Raw genomic sequence first — 21,143 nt, 5'->3', positions numbered from 1 at the left:
CCCGAGTAGCCCAGACTACAAAGTCAAGTCCAGAATGTGAAATTCAAGAGCATTGCCTGGAGTAGGCCTCTTATTCCTCACTTAGAGTGAGCTGATTCTAGAATCTGACATCCAGGACTGTGATGGACACAGAGCAAAATCACGTGGGAACAGGTGGCAGGGCTGCTTGTCTCTGGGTCAGAGGGGCCAGACAACATAGGCAGTCTAAAGTTAAGCCAGCAGAATTCAGATGGCTAGTGCTTCCTTGAGGACATCACTCTGTGTAAGGTGGTGTGTTTCTGGAATAATAACCTTAGACATTAAGACCAAAGTTGTGCTGTTTTGGAAGGAAGTGGATTTTGGAATACACATGTACAAGGTTTCTATGAAATGGTTAATTTGTAAGCCCTTGAAAAGGATATTTCTGTTATCGGAAAAAAATTCCCTGATGTTGAACAACCCTGTTTTGTGATAGCATCAGATAAATGAGTTAAAATTCCAGATTTGTTGGTGCCACCAAGGATAGTCGCCCTGAAAAGAGTAAGAGTTAGACAGAGGTGGAGGGTTATAAGGATCGGAGTCTTGGATGCAGTCAGGCGTCTCTACCACTTGGCTTTGCAACACTGTGCTTTATTCTATCTTCTTGCAGCTCTAAGATTAGGTTGCAACATGGCTATACTTTAACACTTCTTTGGCACTTCCAAAAAATGTACACTCAGTCGTGTGACTCAGCAGTTCCAGGATCTACCCCAGTATCTACCCAAGAGAAACGAAAACATGCCCCCACAAGACTCGTACGGGATTGCTCATAGGAGTATTATTCATGATACCATCCCCCCTCACCCCACAGCAAATAAAAGCCCCACTGGAAGCAATCCAAATGTCCATCAGCAGATGAGTGGGTAAATAAAACGTGGCACAGTGGGTTCCTGCCCAACGATAATGTCACAACACGAGTGAACCTCAAAAACATCAGGGTAAGTGAAAAAAAGCCAGACACGAGAGACTCCACGTTGTAGATTCCCATTCGTTGTAATGGGTGATTTCTGGAAAAGGCAAAACTGTGGAGACAGAAAGCCGTGAAGAGCTGGGGGTGGAATCAGAGGTTGAGCACCACGGGGAATGAAGAGCTTTGGGAGTGCTGAGAGCGAGGAGGGGTGGAGAGGCTCCGACACTGCCTCGTGGGCATGGCTGGACCCCTGTGTGAGTTTACTGAGCTCCGGAACTGTAAAAGCTTACAATGACTGGATTTTTTTGGTAGATAAATTATACCTCAGTAAAGCTGTTTTTAAAACACTCAAAGAGGAAACATTTTTAGAGGATCTGTTTGGTTCTAGAGACACGTGAATATAAATTCCTACCCTTGCTGAACCCCCAAGGCTGGTGTAAATATTGAACTTCGGAGGAGATTTGGACGTAGTCGAAAGCAGTCTGCTGCAGACGGATTAGAGGCAGCCTCTGTGCAAAGACCAAGCCCTCCGTCTGCTGCGGAGTGCTGGGGACAGCCCCCATGTGCTGGGTTCTGATGCCCCCTAGGGACCGCAGGGAAGAGGCTGTGTTTTTTTTCTCTGAGAAATAAAGGGAATGGTGATTGCTTTTTTCCAGTCTGTCAGTGAAGTTTGGAAAGGGGGAGAGTGTTCATTCCTGCCCCGCCCTCCCCCAGCCCCATCTGTCCCAGCTGGGGAGAAGCTGAAGAAATGCTTTGTCTAGAGTTGCTGTCTAGTGAGACAGGAGATGACGCTCCAGCCTTGGACCTGGCGTTGTCTTCTAAGTACGAGGAGAATCCCCAGCACTGTGCCTTCCTCTGCTTCCCGGTCTTTCCTGCCCTTCATCTGAGCAGGCGGGGAGGTGGTGGTGTTGACAACTCAGAGATAAGACAGCCCTGAGACTGGAGCCATAAATAAAACAGTTGGGTGTACAATATATGCTGGGCATTTAGGATGTTGATGCAGGAAATACATAGATGTCCTCAAGGAAATAACCTCCCACTGGGGACCCACCCCAAGCATAGGAACAAACATTTTTTGCAACCTTAAGAGCTGGGGAAAGGACACTAACACAGATAAAATCCAGGCACCACAGAGTCTGTGTAAGGGACAGAAAAATAACCAGATAGTTTTTAAAAATACATTTTGAATGTAAAGGCAGTCATCTTAGAAACAATTAGGAAATCACATTTACAGAGCAATTGAGTTAAACAGCTAATTCCTTTAGGAAACAATAAAATCTAAGTGTGTTTATGAGTGTGTTGAAGATGTGCAGACAAGTTTCTGCCTTTTCCTACCTCGTAATCCTCACCTGATCTCAGAAGGAATGGGAGGGCAGCAGGGTGCCAGCTGGGGTTGGGAAAACAAGAACAGTATTGACGGGCAGCTCGTGAATGGCTTGGTTATTATTGTGAGGAGGGTTTTATTTTTATTTTCTGTCGCTTACTCCAGCTCCATAACGACCGGGTTTTATTGATATTGGTATCCGGGCTCCAGGCCTTCTCAGAGTTGTTAAAAAAAAATGTTTATGTTTACTGTAAAAAGATAATCTCGCTTTTCAAAGTGATTAATCACATACACAGAATTTCAGTGTGCCTGCCATTCATTTGTCAAATTCCTTATAATTCATGCTCCCTCCCCTGGGGAGAAGATGTTTTGTTCAGAAGGTATTTTCTGTATGGTTATGTTCCCTGCTAGTGAAATTAGTTTACTAAAATAAAAGCCTCATCTTAGGTTGAGTCAGAAGTTTGACCTGGGTAATTGGCCTTCACTCCCGGCTCAGAGGTTTCTGCACCAACAAGGAGATTTTGTCCCTCGCGGTTACGACCTGGGCACCTGGGAGCCGTGACACCGCAGAGCGTCCTTCAGAGCTGGGACTAGCCCGAGGGCAGGGACGGCCCTTGCCGGCAGGCATCCGACTCCACCTGCGGACACCCCTCCTCCGAGCAGCGGCCCCAGCAGCCTGGCTAGGAGGGATCAGACACAGCCAGGAGGGGTGCGGTGAACCCCGCCTTTGCGGTGCCTAGCCTGAGCCTCGGTTCCTTTGGACAATATTTCACATCCATTTTCCAGTATATTCCTATGTTGGGGAGCAAGCTCTCGTTGAAAGGAAAGGATTTGTTGGCCTGCCCGTTTCTGCCGCTGACTTGGTGACCCGGGATGTGTCTGAGGCCTCGGTGTGAGAAGGAGCCCCTCTTGGCTTCCAAGCTGCCGCCTTTCGGCCCGCGGGCTCACTGTGCCCCTCCGCCACCCGGCCCCGCGAGGTGCACTTCGTGAGGGGCTGGGCCTCAGGCCAGGGGCAGATGCCCCCTGGGTGCAGCGGCTCCTCCTGGGCCCTGCACACCCGCAGGGCTCTCGGGTGACGCCCTTCCTCCGCCTGCTGACCCGTGAGTGACGGACGGAACTGCAGAAGGAGCTGAGTACCTGCGTGCGTGCGTGCGTACCTGCAGCTCGTGGACCTCACCGCTTGTCCTGGGCCCGGTCTCGGAATGCCCCGGGAACTCCCGAGAATAAGTTTGGGCGTGACCCAGGCTTCCGCTTAGCTCAGCCTGTGGGCTGACTGGCGGGTAGAGGCCTGAACCTCACCGGGCGCCAGGCGGTGCCCAGCGCACCCCGCCCCAGGGCAGAGGAGCGCGCCGGGCTTCCGTCTGGTCCTTCCTGGCTCTGGGAACGGGGGCCGGGGTCCTTTCTTCTCTGCTGTGTGTGTGTTGGATCCCTGAGTGGGTCTTGGAAACCGCACACAAGGTGGCACCAGTGCCTAGACTCAGTTTTGTAGAGGGCACTGGAGTGAACCCCAGAAGGAAACAGGCGGGGGCGGGGGGGGGGGGGGGAGAGGGGTGGGGTCTGAGGTCTGCTGGGAACAGCCCTGTCAGTGCCGGACTGGGGTGCGCAGTGACCCTGCCCGCCTGTTGTGCAGGTGTGTCCAGACCCCGGGCGGGAGCTGTCCGCTCGCCTGCTGCCCCGAGGGGTGTGGGTGGTGTGGTTTCTAGGGAGACCCAGGCTAGCGGCTGCTGATGCTGGCTGTCCCCCCGCCTTGCCTTCAGAGGCGGCCGTGTCTGCTGCTTCTGGGTCCACCCACCGGGGTAGACGTCTCGCTTGGTCAGCTTTGGAGCCCCCGCCCCTCATGGTGCTCAGCATCTGTTAGACCGGTGCCTCTCCAGGTGTGGTCCCAGCACGTACAGCGTCAGCATCCCCTGAGCGCTGGTTAAAAATGCAGATCCTCAACCCCCCTAGACCTGCTCAGGAGAAACCCCCAGGGTGGGGCCCAGCCCCCAGCCCCCAGCCCCCAGCCCCCAGCCCTCTGAAAATCAGCTGTGTGCGCCCTAAACTCTGAACTTGTTGGACACTGAGTTGCTGTCGCCTGGATGGGTGGCCTGGGGAGTTGCCCTTCAGGGGCCATTTCTTCTCCCCCCCCTTCTCCAGTGACCAAAGCTGAGACTTTTCAGGGTGGGCTGCATCTGAAGGAGGAACTGAGCCATCTGCCTGTCCCGTTCTCTCTCCTCCCCGCTGAGCTGCACGGAGGGGATGGGATAGGATTTAACCCCGAGGATAATGGCAGGCTTTCTACAGCAAATATGTAAGCTGTTCCGGTTGAGTAACAGAGCATATCTGTTCTCCCGCGGACTGATTTCAAGTGCGTTGTACATACTCTGCTTGAGAGAAATAACCAGAGGCGTTTCTAGAGAATGATTTGAGTAGCAGCCTCTAGTGTGAGAAGTGTAATCGGGGTCATCAAATTAGTGTTTTATCTGTTTTGACATTATTCTTGAATCATATGGTTGCTATTGTTAACAGGGACTCTTCCTTCTTAGATACTCTTAATTCCATCTCTGATCGGCAGAGGCGGTGTTTTCTGGAGCCAGGTGGCGAAGAGTCCCAGAGCAGGGTGGCTGGAGGCAAAGGATAACGGTCTGATGCTGATCTCTCTGCTTCCAGGAACTACTCCTTCTACGTCCTTGACAACCAGAACTTGCAGCAGCTGTGGGACTGGGACCACCGCAACCTGACCATCAAAGCTGGGAAAATGTACTTTGCGTTCAATCCCAAATTGTGTGTCTCGGAGATTTACCGCATGGAGGAAGTGACGGGGACTAAAGGGCGCCAGAGCAAAGGGGACATAAACACCAGGAACAACGGGGAGAGAGCCTCCTGTGAGTGCGACCTCCCATACTGCGCCGTGGCTTCTGTCTGTGGCCGCTCCTCACTTCATGCAGGCCTCTTAAACCAACACCTGGACATCTTCAAAGGCAGTAGTGAGGCAGATTCATATTAGTAAATTTTCCATAGGTTCCATCTGTGTATAAACATTTATAAATGGCTTTTCACTCAGATTTTAAAGAGGTGCTTACAGAATACACAGAGTTAAGCATCTTTTATGCTCACTCAGACTGTTGGATTATTTTCCAGGGGAGAGCTGGTTCTCTCCAGCCCTGGGAGGGAGTGAGCCTGGCCCTGAGTCTCCGGGGTGGAGGGGAGGTCTGAGGGCAGAGGGGCTCAGCTGCAGCCCCTGTGGCCATGGGCCCCCAACCTGGATCCTGGTCCCAGCACAGCATGGAAAATGGAGAGAGACTGCCTCCCTGAACTGATAACTGCTTTTTAAATTTAGAACAGTATAATTATAATCTTATATTGGTTATATGACTTCTGCTTGAAGGTTTTGCCTCTGAGCGGTGAGTTTCTCACCTAACCTTGTATGTAAAACTGCTTTTAAAAACGGTGTGCTTCTGTGTGGCTGGATCAGGTTATGAAGGTAAATGCTTTCTCCACCATCGGCTTTTGATAAGGGACAGTATGCAAAAAACAGAGACTAACCCCTGTGATCTGGGGTGGTGCACATGTGAACACTGGTGGGAGAGAATCTTAGAGACTGTCCACATTGGACTTTGTTTTGTGGGCTCGGGATTCACCCCGTAAACTCTCGAGTTGCCCAGGAAGGGGTTTTAGAGGAGGGAAACCTGACGCAGAGCTGCAGGGCCTTCTCCCTGCGCGTCACACGCCCCCCTTGCCACGCTCCTGTTTAGACCATTGCAGAGTGGATGTCGCATAGCTCTCTCAAAGTGTTTTTCTGCTCAGAGTCAGCCAGTCTGACCTGTTGGATCATGAATACAGTAGCCATTTATTTTCTTTTGGGGGAAAAAAAATGTTTCCTCTGTAAATAACATTTTAGCGGAAACTACAGCATTTTTTCCATCTCAATCCATCACATTTTGCCCCACAGACATCTTGGATTGTAACTGTTGCAGGCCTCTGCTTCACCTCCCTGAGGGTGGAGGGTGTGGTGGGAGGGAGTCAGGCAAACACAGGGCCCCGGGTGGAAAGGGCCGTTCATAGGAGAGCTCGGGTCTCAGCCTGGGCGACTTCAGCAGCCCTCCCCGAGTTCTCAGCAGTTTGAATCTGGCCCGGGAGCACGACGGGACTTGGGGCAGCCTCCCTGTGGTGCTCCCCAGCCCAGGCTCCTCCCACAGAGGACGGGAGCCGTGCCGAGCAAGGTGGGCTCTATTAGTGCTCAGTCCATTCCCCGCTATGTGTCGGCACTGCCGGAGCCTCCAGGGAGTTCCTGGAGGTGTCACGCAGGAGGGTGTCGGTACCAAGCTCAGACTAAGAAGTTCCCCTCCTATGGCACACCTGCCCCGTTACTGACGCAACCAGGCAGATCCGCAGTGGTGAGACAGGTGTCACCTTGTCTAAGAAGACTCTTCCAGCGTCAAGGTCCCCAGCCCCCTCGGTGGCCCACATCTCAGGCATGAGCAGAGACAAGCTCCCTTGGTGCAGCCAGCAGTCCTCTTCCAGGTTATTAAGGATCGCCCACAGGTTCACATCCAGGGCCCCGCCTGAATGAAAGCAAAGGATGGAGCCCCTTGCAGGCCCTGTAGCACAGTGTTTGGGTCCTTAGTGGAGATGGCAGAGTCACTGAGACGTTCCAACAGGGGCTTTGCACACACAGCCAGCTTTGGGGGAGAGGGCCGTGGCCTGAGCAGATGAGCCCGCGGGCGAGTGGGAGGGGAGGGCGGAGATCACTGTCCCTCACGGGTGTGCCTCTGCCCCAGGTGAAAGTGACGTCCTGCACTTCACCTCCACCACCACGTCGAAGAACCGAATCATCATCACCTGGCACCGGTACCGGCCCCCCGACTACCGGGACCTCATCAGCTTCACCGTCTACTACAAGGAAGCGTGAGTGTCTGTGCTGCGGCCGTCCTTCTGTGGGCGGGCTTCATCCCCCACCCCCCACCACCGACCCCTGCTGTCCGGTGACAGCCACGACCACCAGTGACAGCTGTAAACGAAAAAGTGTTTTCTCAACACCTTTCCTTCTTCAGTGGGTGCTTAGAGGTGCTTGAATTTAAAAAGTCCAAAGCAAAAAACTTACTTTGTGACTTAGGTCAGTCCAAACATTCAGAAGCTGGGATGGCGCGTGTGGTTGCGGCATCATTGTAGCCTTGGTGCCCTCTAACCCACAGTCCAGGGACGCCCGAATCGGGGTGCTCAGCCCCCTCGAGGTGACCCTCAAATGCGTCCGTAGTCCACTCCCGTCATCTCTGTGGCCCCTCCCCCCAGATGTGGCCCTCGACTGTAGATCGTAAGCCCTCCAAACAAGGCACGGGAAATGGAGAGAGACTGACCTCCACGTCCCGAACCTTTCAGGATCTCTCCCAGAATCTGCCAGGGGCATTTCTTGTCCTTCAGGGGACACCTGCCTGCCCGGGCAGCCATCTCTCCTGATGGCAGGAGTGTCTTCTTGGTCCGCCTCTCCCTTCCGGCACCTCCTGTATCCAGATGATTGGTTGCCCGGGGCCCGCCTTGATGCCTCTCCCGGGTGCCTACCTTCCCTGGAGCTGGAACCAGAGCCATGGTGTCAGCATCTGGTACCCTTTCCCCTGCCCCAGCTGGGGCCCTGGGAGTGCCTTGCCCATGAGAAAGTCCAGATGCAGGATTCTCAGGCATTCAGTGTCCCGGCACACAGGAGTCACTCATCCGCCGTCACGACGATCGGGAGGGGTGTGTGAATGCCGGTTTCAGAAACCAGTGGCTGTCCAGCCCTTCCATCTGAGGGGCATGGGATCCCTGCCCAGCTCCGCATCTGTGCAGAGCCACCATCCTCTTTGACAGTTCTACCAGTGCTCTGGCAGGGTCGGCTGGCACTTTCCCCAAGGGGTTGACATTAGTGTCTGAGATAACCTGGAAACTAAATATTTGAGTGTGATAAAAATACTTAAGCAATCAGAATTGTTTGTGAGCAAATTAGATTTTGGAGGCTGTACTTGAGAAGCTGTTTTTCTGTGACAAAGGCATTTTCCTCCAGAAGTTATTCTTATCAATAACTGATGTTTGCATTAAGTGACTGCCCTTGTTTTTTATGGTGAAAAAAAAAAAAGCCACAGTGGGAAGAGAGGGAAAGAGTATTTGTATATACTCTTCAGGAGCAGTGTTTCCAATCCCAGTAATTACAGAACTTAACTCTTCCTGAGGCAGAGGGTTTGACTCTATAGTACATAGAGAACCAAGTGAGACCTGGAGTCTGGTAGCTTACTTTGATTCTATAAAGATCTAATTGCTGACGTGTTTTACCTAGAATCCCCATTATGGAAAGTGGAAGGGGGGACACCCCAGGGAGGTTCTTAGAACTTCAGTGTTAGCACCATAAAGCACTGTCTGAGCTTCGCTGACTTGTGTTTCAGCCCCTTTAAAAACGTCACGGAGTATGACGGGCAGGACGCCTGCGGCTCCAACAGCTGGAACATGGTGGACGTGGACCTCCCGCCCAACAAGGACGTGGAGCCCGGCATTTTGCTGCACGGGCTGAAGCCCTGGACGCAGTACGCCGTTTACGTGAAGGCCGTGACCCTCACCATGGTGGAGAACGACCACATCCGTGGGGCCAAGAGCGAGATCTTGTACATTCGCACCAACGCATCAGGTACCCACGCACGGCCCTCGCTGTCCCCGCCTCATCAGCTCACGTTCCTCGCTCATGATAAGGTGTAGTCAGAGGGCTGTCCCTGAGCTGTGCCCATTGTCTCCCCCCGTCCTGGGCCAGTGTCTCTCATTTATATGCGTTCTTAGTATATCAGTAGAATACCTTAGCAGTATCATTTTTTTCTCCCCCTACTCCCAATACCCCAGCCTCTTCCAGGACATCTTCTCTGGACTTAGGACCCTCTTCCATCATCATTCTGATTGTCCTGGACCAGTGAGCCCAGGTCAAGGTGCTGGGTTGGTTTCTTTGGGAGGCCCCAACGGGATACTGTCCCCTAGGCTCCCCTTCTTGTTTATTTGGATAGTTGGACCTCTGGGAACTGAAGCCCTGCCGGTTGGTGTTCCAGTTTATCTCGGGCTCACTGGCTTCTCACCTTCATCCCGTAGTGCCTAGGGTTCCAAGAAAACAAACACAAGTTGGAAAGCATGAGAGGAACCATGTGGTAGACACTGCAAGTGACTGCTGATGAAAATGTGCCTCCTTCTCCCCTGATCCCCATTTTCTAAACTACCTCATTTCTCAACTCCAGAATCTGAAACTAACGAGAGCAAATTTTTGTGTCAGTTTTCCAAGTGTATAAATACCAGGTTAGAAGTAGGGAAATGCACATCATTTTAAAAGGCACTTAAACATTTTTTGATGATAGCCATTGTTACAATGCGTAGGCTGTTACAACACATACAAGCTAGCACAAAGTGAATTTAAATGGCAAAGAGGGAGAGGAAAAAATGTTGGTCAGGAAATCCTTTTGCTCATGTTCTCTTGCCTCCTCCTCCCCTCCCCTGTTCCATCCCAATGCTCTTCTAAGTGGCTATGATCATGTCACTGATGGTACAGCATTTGTATCAATAAATGTGATGCAGACTTCTGATTCTAGGCCTGGGATGATGTAGCAGAGGCTCAAGGAAACAGAACAAGTTGTTCAGCCTAAAAATTTGGAAGTAATTCATTGTGACTAATTTAGGGAAAATAAAAATCTTTCTTTGCTATGACCAGTTCTTAAGAAACTTGTTTCCTTTCCCCAAAGATGGAAAACAAAGCACTGCACAAGTTGAGTCCGTTGGCCCCATCTGGCGCCTGTCCTTACAGGTGGTGGTCAGAGAACGGCTTAGTCCTCGGCTCCAGTTTTTTTGTGACACCTGTTGTTGAAACATCTCGGGTCCGCTGTGTGTTTCTGAAATACTTATTCTAGGAAGCACTAAAATGGCCTAGCATTTAGTAGTTAAACATTTTCCCAGAGAAAGTTAGCATTAGTCATAACTTTTTCCTAACGTGTCCTTCCCTACAAGTGTTCAGAACCTCATGTATATGTTGTCCCTTAAGCTTTCAAATGTGAAAAGGAGCTTGCATAGGAAGCTCAGCTTAGTGCTCTGTGATGACCTAGGGATGAGATGGGGATGTGTGAGGGAGTCTCAGGAAGGAGCGGACATGTGTATACAAACAGCTAATTCATGTTGTTGTAAGCAGAAACTAACACAACATTGTAAAGCAATTATACTCCAATTATGAAAAAAAGCAGCTTACATGACCACATTGCTTAAGTGGCACGTAGCGAAGGTGTTTTTCGCACTTTGGTAAACCTACCAAAATCAATGCTTTTTCTGTGAACCTAATGAAAACAAGATTTCAGTGGTCCCTGGGTGCATTTGCCCTTTATACACAATTCAGCTCTGGGTTTGGGATTTAGGGGCAATAGTAAGTACAGTTTGACCAGATCCTTATGCTTTGCCTGTAAATCGATATTCTTTTGATGGTAACAAGAGTCCATGACTTGAAATCAGGGCTTTATGTGTGTTCCAGGTATTTTTAGACTTCTCATAGTCATAACTCCATACTTCCACTGATTCGCGGTTATACAGTTGTCAGATTTACAGACCCTTTTTCATCGCCTTCTCCTCCAGAGCCCCCTGTGCCCCGCCCCACACCCTCCATCACCCTTTTTACGTCCCCCTTTCATTTTGGCTTTTTTCCTTTTTTTTTTTAATCAGAGATTCAAAATCTCAAATAAAATAGAAGTCAGTCAGTTTTTTTTTTCTAATTTAAAAAAATTTTATTTTAATTGAAGGATAATTGCTTTACAATATTGTGTTGGTTTCTGCCTTATATCCACAGGAATCTGCCACAGGTAAACCTATGCCCCCTCCCCCTTGAACCCCCTCCTCCCACCCACACACACACAAGGCAGTGGGTCTTACCATTTGCTGACACTGCCCCGAGTTAGACGTCTTGGAGGATGGCAGCGCTGATACATGAGGACGGTCCAGCATTTGCATTAACTGTAGATTCTAAGTCGGTCCTCCCAACCCCGGCTGCGCCCCACCGCCCTTTGCCGTCGACTGCTCAGTCATGTTTGTCACCGCGGAGATGCCCTGAGAACAGATGCTATAAAGGGAAAGTAAGACAGTTGGGAAAGGAGGTTCGGTTGGCGTCTTGTGTCTGTGTTCACCAGCGTGTCCTGTCCCGGTCACACTCTGGTGGGTTTGCGCTGAGTGTCTGGCAGCCTGGCTCTCGGCTTCCTTGCGTTTTCTGACGCGTCCTCTGTCCCCTCCCAGTTCCTTCCATCCCCCTGGATGTCCTCTCGGCCTCAAACTCCTCTTCTCAGCTGATCGTGAAGTGGAACCCGCCCTCCCTGCCCAACGGCAACCTGAGCTACTACATCGTGCGCTGGCAGCGCCAGCCCCAGGACAGCTACCTGTACCGGCACAACTACTGCTCCAAAGGTGAGGGGGAGGCCGGGGCGGCGTCTGTGGGGAGTGGGCGGCAGCGGCGGGCCTGAGCCCGGGGGTGCGGGCTCTCCATTCCCGGCAGCCCGTGTAACTTGGCTCGCACGGGGCCACTCTCTTCCGAGCAGACAAAATCCCCATCAGGAAGTACGCCGACGGCACCATCGACGTCGAGGAGGTGACGGAGAACCCCAAGACCGAGGTGTGCGGCGGGGAGAAAGGGCCGTGCTGCGCTTGTCCCAAAACCGAAGCTGAGAAGCAGGCGGAGAAGGAGGAGGCCGAGTACCGCAAGGTCTTCGAGAACTTCCTGCACAACGCCATCTTCGTGCCCAGGTACCGCCATTTTCGTGCCCGGGTACCGCCATCTTGGTGCCCGGGCACCGCCATCTTTGCACCCAGGCCCCACGTCCTCCGCGGTGCCGCCCCCCCCACCACAGCCCACCTTGCGCAGGTTTGACAGCCCGGAAGTGAGGCCCCGGGGGCCACCACAGGGCGGGCGATCGGCTGGGCAGGTGGGCGCTCGGCCCTGTCAGACGGGCCAGGAGCTCGCAGCCTGCGCTGTGGGGGCCTCAGGGTGACAGCCGGCCAGCCCGCTGTGGGCTCAGGGAGCGGCAGGCAGCGGCCACGAGCAGACACCAGCAAGTGAAGGAGCCGGGGTTTGGGCCCTTCCTGCACCTCCCTGCCGGACTCCCAGCCTGGCCAAGGAGGGGCGAAGTGAGAAGGAGAAACTGAGTCAGTTATGAAAGGGGCTCCACTTCAAAGCGTAACTGAGCACCACAGGGTCCCTTGAAAAAGTTTGTGAAGCCGTGCCAAAGACAGCCTTTCCAAGACAAACAGCTCAACCCCAGAGCATCTATCTTCTCTGTTGCTCCAGCCGCCACTTCTGCCAAGTGGGGACAAAATGGAGGAAAATAAATGTGTAGAGCAGAATTATTCAAGTTGCCAAAAGCTGGGAACAACCCATGTGTCCACCAGCAGATGAAGAGATGAACCAATGTGGTCTTTCCCTGCGGTGGAATATTCAACCATGTAAAGGAATGAGATTCTAAACAACAGGAATGAGCCTTGAAAACACTATGCTGAGTGAAAGCAGCCAGATACAGACATGTGTGTGAAATATCCAGAACAGGCAAATTCACGGCAACGGAAAGTAGATTACAGATTACCAAGTGCTGGGAGAGGGAAAATGGGGAGTTACTCCTTACTCTGTGTAGAACTTGTTTGGGGTGATGAAAGATTTTGGTGATGGTTACACAGCGTTATGAATGTCATCATTGACACTGAATTTTACCCCAAAAGTGGTTAAAATTATAAAGTTTTGTTAGCTTTTTTTTATTTTAAAAGTTTGTTTTACCACAACAAAAAATAGTTAAAAATCAAAAACAGAGGGACATTCAACAGGGCAGCCTTGTAGTGTCTGGGGAAGGAGGTAGAAACGGGGTGGTGGCTGATAGTGCCTTTTTCTTTCTGAAAAATTGTAGCACAGGGTTTAGAAACAACCTCGTGCCTGAAGTCTGGGCAGAGGAGCAGGATCCAGACCAGCGTTTTACCTGCAAGCCCGTTTCCCCACCCCCGTGGTGTCCCTGTTGCCAGCGCGTTCTCCTGGGCATCCGTCTTCTCCCAGCTCCCCACCCACAGGGATACCAGCGGCCCCCGGCTTCTGTTTATGCTGCATTTGCTTTGCCCTCAAAGGCAAAGGTTGTAGCAACAGAGGGTTTTGAAAGAGACTTCTATTTTCTGTCAAGTGACCTTCCTGGTATTTGTATACTAGTCAAAGATAGACATTTTACTTTAGAAGTCTTTAAAACAGGAAATCGACCTTTTAGAAGTGGAGGCACTAGCTTTTTCTTTTTTTTTTATTTTTTCCAGAATAAACTCTGGGTTGTTTAACAGCTTTCTTCCCCCTCCTTTCCTCTCCTGCCATTGAAACCATAGCACCTCCTGCCCTGCCCCACCAGTGACGTGTTCTCACAGTGGATGTTAGGGCTGCTGCTCACACGTTAGACGAGATGTTCTGTATGTTGTGCATGCTTTCAAGAATCAGGAAGTTTGAGGGAGGTTAGAGAAGAGCTCAAAGATGTTTTCAAACTAGAACCCAGGTTCAGTGGCTTTTCCACCACCCAGATTCATTAACAGTGAATTTGGGGCCTGGGTCTTCCTCCCAACAAACCAGGAAAGGACTGGTTCACAATTGGAAGAGGGGTACAATGAGGCCGTATATTGTCACCCTGCTTATGTAACTTATATACATCATGCAAAATGCTAGATGAACCACAAGCTGGAATCAAGGTTGCTGGGAGAAATATCAACAACCTCAGCTATGCAGATAACACCAGCCTAATGACAGAAGGTGAAGAGGAACTAAAAAGCCTTTTGATGAGGGTGAAAGAGGAAAGTGAAAAATCTGGCTTAAAACTCAACATTTGGACTTCCCTGGTGGCTCAGTGATAAAGAATCCACTTGCCGGTGTAGGAGATCGGGGTTCGATTCATGATCCTGGAGGAGCCCACATGCTGCAGAGTGACTCAGTCCATGCTCCACAGGTTTTGAACCTGCGCTCTAGAGCCCATGCCCTGCAGCAAGAGACGCCTGAGCACTGCAGCCAGAGAAAAAGCCCACATAGCACCAAAGACCCAGCACAGCCAATAAATAAGTAAATAATTTTAAAAAGAATGTAACATTCAAAAAACTAAGATCGTAACATCCAGTCCCATCACTTCATGGCATATAGATGGGGAGAAGTGGAAGCTGACTGACTTTATTTTCTTGGGCTCCAAAATCACTGTGGAGTGTGTGACTGCAGCCATGAAATTAAAAGATGCTTTTTCCTTGGAAGGAAAGCTATGACAAACCTAGACAGTGTATTAAAAAGTAGAGACACCACTCTGCCAACAGAGGTCCATATAATCAAAGCTATGGTTTTTCCAGTAGCATGTTTGAATATGAAAGTTGGACCATAAAGAAAGCTGAGCGCTGAAGAATTGATGCTTTTGAACTGTGATGCTGTAGAAGACACTTGAGAGTCCCTTGGACTGCAAGATCCAACCAGTGAATTCTAAAGGAAATCAACCCTAATTATTCACTGGAAGGACTGATACTGAAGCTGAAGCTCTGATAGTTTGGCCACCTGATGATGAAAGCCAACTCATTGGAAAAGGTCCTGATACTGGTAAAGATTGAGGGCAGGAGGAAAAAGGGGCAAAAGAGGATAAGATGGTTGGATGACATCACTGACTTAACAGACATAAGTTTGAACAAACTCCAGGAGACAGTGAAGGACGAGGAAGCCTGGTGTGCTGCAGTCGATGGAGTCGCAAAGAGTCGGACACGACTGAGCGACTGAACAACAGCCATCGAGTAACCACTCAGGGAGCAAGAGGGTGGTTTGCATGGTGAGGCTGAGGTTTGTAGTGCAGAGAAAGCAAAATAAATGATGAGGCAGGAAATCCCCATGTAAGAAAGCAAAATAAATGATGAGGCAGGAAATCCCCATGTAATTTGTTGGTTGTTATACAAGGGGGTTGAATAGCTCCTTTTATTCCAAGGTGAAGATTTTTTTCTTTTCTTTCTCTCACTCTGGCTCGAGTCAGAGGAAAGACAAGAGAGGTAGAAGCCCTCACTTACAAGCCACGTTTCTCTCTTCCTTGCAGACCCGAACGGAAGCGGAGGGAGGTCATGCAGATCGCCAACACCACCATGTCCAGCCGGAGCAGGAACACCACGGTGCTGGACACCTACAACATCACAGACCCGGAAGAGCTCGAGACCGAGTACCCTTTCTTCGAGAGCAGAGTGGACAACAAGGAGAGAACTGTCATCTCCAACCTCCGGCCTTTTACTCTGTACCGAATCGACATCCACAGCTGTAACCATGAGGCTGAGAAGCTTGGCTGCAGCGCCTCCAACTTTGTCTTTGCAAGAACCATGCCTGCAGGTACAGTGTGATCCAGCTCACCCACACCCAACCTAGTGGAGCAGACTGATTTGAAGAGACAGAGGCTGACACTCTTAGTCTCAGTCCTGCTGATTAAAGAACAGTGGTCATTTACATGTGACTTGGAAGCCCAACAGGGAATGGCATCCATGCATATCGACCCCACTCCCACCCTAGTCTCTCCATGCAAAGTACTTTGAGAGCAGGGAGCTTGATTCAGGATCGACTCTTTTCCTTCTTCTCGTGGATGTGCATTATGCATTCCCACAGCCCTTTTCTGCCAGGCCCCTCCCTAAGTTTCCATGAAATCCCCAGTGTGCGGCCCTGATTCAGAGTGAGCATCACTCCTCAGGGGCAGCTCCCATGCAGTCTTTGGTCCTGCTTGCTTAATCTTCACCTTCCCCTTGTAAGTTAGAAGCTGCCTGTGGCTCAGACAGCCACACATCCACCTTTCAGGATGGACGAACTGCAGCATTTGCTTCCCTGCAGAGCTGGCAGGGAACACAGAGTGTCTGCGTCTGGGGATGGGGCCTCCTGGGTTCGGTTCCAGCCTCTGCCAGCCAACCCAGCCTTCGTCTCCTCACCGTCCCAGGAGAGACACAGCCCAGCTGATTTCTCAGGGCTCTTCCCAGCTGGAACCTGCAGTGACTTTGCTCACCACCTGGCTTACTACTCTAAGAAACACAAGCAAGAGAGGAAGCACCCGAGCCTCCCCTGGCAGCTGGAGGAATCGCTGATTCCACCCCAGCGAGCTTGCGCTCAGCACCAGCTTCCTGGCGGCTTCCTCCCAGGCAGGCTTGAGGACCATCCTTCACACCTGCCCAGAAATTGCATCTGCCGCATGCAGATGCAGAGCACAGGCAGGGCCCAGGACCCAGCCTACAGGCTGGGGCCGCTGCTTCTGCTCACCCCGCACCTTTTCCGTGCTGCTGGTATCAACAGCATCGCATAGAAGCCGAGAACCAGACCTGAGTGACTTTAATTGCCAAGATTGTCCTCCTGTGCTTGAGAGTAGGCTTTTCTGTTGGGGGACTGGAGTGGGAAGGGAGGGTATGGTGGCATCTTGAGACTTACAATCATTAGGTTGTTCTGATTCCAAAACCCCTGCTGTGTGTGCGTGGCCAGGCCAAGAGGAGTCGCCACGCCTGTTGTCCACTGTCCTGTGTGAGGGGTTGGGGAGGCCGTTCTTAAATTAGTCCAGTGTTTCTGTCCCTCCTTGGGGGCTCGAATCTAACTTTCTTGCCTGTTTCAATTGTTGCACAGAAGGAGCAGATGACATTCCTGGGCCGGTGACCTGGGAGCCACGGCCTGAGAACTCCATCTTTTTAAAATGGCCAGAACCTGAGAATCCCAATGGATTGATCCTCATGTATGAAATAAAATATGGATCCCAAGTCGAGGTGAGTCGACGCTGAGCACGTGTGGGTGCATTTCTGTTACAGGTGTGGTGTACATTACACCGAGACACAGGGCACAGGGTTAGCTGAAGACTAAACAATGGAATAAGGAGGTAAGGCAGTGAGGACTTAGGTCTTTCTAGCAGCTCTCTGCTCTTTGAGGAATTTTCACAGTGTGCAAGGAGCTGGCTTATCCTTACCCCCCAAGAAATTGTTTCTTTACAGAAAGTGATCTTTCAGCCTAGAGACTGGTCTTAATAACTTAATCTTTCTGAAACACTTTTTGGTTAAAGTAATAAGGTCTGGTTAGGGCTTGGTGCGCTTTCAGTTCCTGGAGGACTGCCACCACGTAGAGCCGGTGTTTGCCCTTTTCCTGAGAGTCGGCGTCAGCATCAGCGGGGGGCGAGCGGCCAGGCAGCCACAGCTGTCTGTTTCCAACATGTGTGGGGAATTGACACCTGTGTTTTATTTCTTCCAGGATCAGCGGGAATGTGTGTCCAGACAGGAGTATAGGAAGTACGGAGGAGCCAAGCTAAACCGGCTCAACCCAGGGAACTACACAGCCCGGATCCAGGCCACCTCTCTCTCTGGGAACGGGTCGTGGACGGATCCCGTGTTCTTCTACGTTCAGGCCAAGAGTAAGGCCGTGGTGGGAGCCGCTGATGGGGCCGGGACGGGGGAAGCCTGGTTTTCTGATTCCCATCACCCACCACCGAGAAGAGGCACACTAATGCCAGCATCCCGTCTGGGAGCTCAGGCCGGGGAGCTGCTGCACGTGGGGTCCCTGAGTCTTTTGAGAGAGTCAGCAAGGGGGCCCTTGCTCTCAGCTTGATGTATGTCCAGAGCATTTTACAAAGTACTGAATTGACCATTCTGCCTTCTTCCTCGTCAGGGATGCTGGCTGGGGCTCAGACTCAGGGCTTAGCATCCTAAGGGGGATCACAAACCCAGGGGCCTTCTGGTCCAGCCTGCTTCAGGGCAGGAGTCATCGCCATGACAGAATCCCAGGCCGAGGCTGCGCCCCATCACTGCTCGTTGGTAAAATACAGATGCGCTTGTAAAGCAGCAACGCACATTGAGAGTACACGGTACTCCTGTGGGGTGACGGGCTTCCCAGGTGGCGCAAGTGGTAAGGAACCTCCTGCCGAAACAGAAGATGTGAGAGACTTGGGTTCGACCCCTGGGTCAGGACAGTCCCCTGGAGGAAAGCATGGCAATGCAGTCCAGTATTCCTGCCTGGAGAATCCCATGGACAGAGGAGCCTGGCGGGCTACAGTCCGTGGGGCTGCAAAGCGCTGGACACAGCTGAAGCAGCCTAGCACACATGCACACACACATTCCCCATTTGGCACAGAGGCTGGGCTGTGTGTTGAGTTTACGCTGAAACCATCAACACGACAGTATTCTTAGAAGGCCATTCTATGTGAGGATTTTAGATTTTAAAACCGAGTTTTGTAAAATGTATGAGCACAAGGGCACTGTACTTGCTTGGCCAAGAAAATTCGGTATTTTCGGTTGGTGACATAAATATTCCTTGTTATTTCCATTTTGAGTTTGTACTATTTTGTAGTAGAAACCAGATTTTTAAGATTATTTTATGTTCAGATAATGGGATCAGACTGGTTGTAATACTATTCCTGACTGCTTGTTGGAGAAAAAGCGACCCCCGTGTGCTGAGTGGTGCTTCTTTTGGGTCAAGTGGGCAGTTCCCACTGCCCTGGTCCCCTCTGGCGTCCACACCCGTGCTGCTCTGGTCCAGAGTCTGAGTTATTAAACTCAGGATTCAATGGATCCAGCAGTCCATCTGGTTAGTGCCTAAAAGTCCAAGACACGCATGATATTTAGAAATCTCCAATGTGACAGATACCAAAAGAAGGATGGGGGGAAATAGAATTGCCAACCTTGAGACATCATTTTGTGAGCCTGGAACTGTATGAGGGCTAAACAGATGCTTAAACAGATCGTTCCGTCATCTGAAATGGTCTGAATTCTCCATGCGCCCCGCTTCACCTGCTCTTTGCAGTTGGAAGATGCCATGCCCTCCAGCGAGGGAACTTTCTCCGTACTCCCAGAGCCCTCCCCAAAGAGCGACTTCTTGGCCTGCTCTGTGGCCTTCCCCTGTCCACATCCATCCCTCAGGAACAGGGCCCAGGTTTAGAGGACTCGGGCGGCGCTGTGTTCTTTGAAACAGCAGCGTGGGCTTTTGAGGCACGGTGAACTTGGCTTGTTGGCGAGAAGCCGTCCTATCTGCTGTCGCCCCCTGTTAACCCTGTGGGTCCTGGGAGCCCATGGGAGACCCAGAGCCCCTCTGGTGGCACCTTTCCAGCAGGAGTTGGCAAACACCACCGGGAAATTGGATCTGTGTGCCTACTTTACTATCAAGAGGCTGTTCCTTGTGTCAGACCAGATTCCCTCCTGCTACGGTTGAACCGCCTCTCCTGTTCGGTCCTCAGAGGAGACAGAAGCTTTGGAAGCTTTCTGGCAACTGCTCTCCTTTTAGGAGCCCTTCATGTGCTTGAATACTATTAAATTACTCTTCAGGCTTTTCTTCTCCAGACTAAATAATCTCAAGTTTGGGGCCCTTTCTCATAAGCCAGTCTCAGAAACCAATTTTCCAGCTATTCAATCATTTTGTTCTTCTCTGGATGTGTTCCAGTTTCTTCATGTCCCTGTTGAAATGTGAAACTCAAAAAGAACATGGTACAACCTGACCAGTAATATAAGTGATACAAATAGAATAAATAGTCCTCAGGGAGCAAAAAAAAAAACAACCCTCCATTAGCTTCCCAAAAGCCGTGTTAACTTGCAACTGTTTTCAAGAACTAGGAAATGTAGGAGCCTGCATCCATTTCTACAGCATTTTGATAAAAATACTTTAATTAAAAAAATAGGTTTAATAGTCCTTACAGAGTAATAATAATAGTAGTATTTAGTGGCAAAGTAATTATTGATGGGGGAGCTTAATAGATGTAACTGGGTCCCCAGTGAGTTCCACCCTCATTTCCACATAGACATTTCTCAAATATCCCACAGGCGCTTGAGATGCCTCGTGCACAAAACCAGAATCACAGCTGGCACCTTCAGAATCCTTCTCCCCCCGCCCCCGCCCCCAGTTCCTCAGCTCAGTCCGTGGCCCCGTAACCCGCACAGTCCCCAAGCCAGGAGCCTCACGGCCACTGCTCCCCTTTCCTTCTCTCCTGCCGCCCACTTCTCATTCAAACCCATGTCTCATCTTTTCTGCCTCTGTGTTCTCTCAGAATCCAGCTTCTGTAGCCACCACCACCACCTCAGCTCAGAGCCTCTAAGGCACTTACTTCATGGAGAGAGTGCGAGCTGGGGTACAGGAAGCCTAAGTGCCAAGGCCAGCCCGCTGCCTGTGTGACCTTGCGGGGGACAGTTCATCTCTGTGAGTCTTGGTCATTCGTAGAAAAGGAGCAGTGATTCCCTCGCGAGGTCCAAGTTGGGCAACGCAGAACATGCCCAGGACCCCTCCCTTGGAGAGGGCAGAGTCCCCTCCCCGCTGCCAGCCGCTCAGGCTGTCCTCGGGCACAGCCAGCTCTCCCCACCCAAGTGCTATCAAGTTTACTGCAGGGCTGGAGGGCTCTTCCCTATTCCTCCTCATCTGCAGAGTGCAGTTCACGCTGCTTGGCCTGGTCAGGGCCCCTGGGAGCCGGCCCTGACTTCTCTGCATGTCACTTCCAGCCATGCTGTGCTTGGCCAGCTTCTCCTGACTCTCTCCACACTCTTGTTTCCTCCCTGCTCCCTTGAAGTGTGTGTAGTCCACTTGTGGTTCTGCTACCTGTGGGCATGTTGATTGTCAGCATCCAGCTGAATTTTCTAAGCGTGTGGATCAGTGTCCAGCCTGTCATCTGTCATCTAAGAGCTGAGCATGGTAACGAGCAGGTGTGAGCTCTGTGGTCTCAGACTGTAACTGTGGCCTCTGATGTTTAGGGGAGAATTCAGAGCAGCTTTGGTAAAGGGTGCCATCCAATTACTCTTGTTTTTTTAGGTTGTCTGTGGAAGTGTCTTAAGACAGATTGAGCTTGAGCACTATATACATAAAAAGCTATTCATCTGATTTTAGCAAATGTATGCAACTCCATTAATAGTCATCTAACTGTGTGTGTATGTGTGTGTGTGTGTGTG

The 21,143-nt window shown here is 51.0% G+C and overlaps 1 protein-coding gene across 5 annotated transcripts in view; it reads left to right on the top strand.

Moving 5' to 3' along the window:
• Positions 1 to 21,143, top strand: part of IGF1R (insulin like growth factor 1 receptor) — a 306,038-nt gene that overhangs the window by 251,123 nt on the left and 33,772 nt on the right. For all 5 annotated transcript variants that reach the window (XM_086365379.1, XM_086365380.1, XM_086365382.1 and 2 more), the window contains 8 exons: positions 4,902 to 5,116; positions 7,013 to 7,139; positions 8,645 to 8,883; positions 11,496 to 11,663; positions 11,795 to 11,999; positions 15,317 to 15,600; positions 16,864 to 17,000; positions 17,476 to 17,635. In XM_086365379.1, the coding sequence (XP_086221505.1) occupies positions 4,902 to 5,116; positions 7,013 to 7,139; positions 8,645 to 8,883; positions 11,496 to 11,663; positions 11,795 to 11,999; positions 15,317 to 15,600; positions 16,864 to 17,000; positions 17,476 to 17,635 (1,535 nt within the window). The remainder of the gene's footprint in view (positions 1 to 4,901; positions 5,117 to 7,012; positions 7,140 to 8,644; positions 8,884 to 11,495; positions 11,664 to 11,794; positions 12,000 to 15,316; positions 15,601 to 16,863; positions 17,001 to 17,475; positions 17,636 to 21,143) is intronic.

Source organism: Bos grunniens, chromosome 21, assembly GCF_055505025.1.
Source record: "Bos grunniens cultivar Pamir isolate PY7600 chromosome 21, Bosgru_T2T1.0, whole genome shotgun sequence".
Classification (NCBI taxonomy): domain Eukaryota; kingdom Metazoa; phylum Chordata; class Mammalia; order Artiodactyla; family Bovidae; genus Bos; species Bos grunniens.
Note: the sequence above shows the minus strand (reverse complement) of the source record. Positions and strands in the feature narration are given on the sequence as shown.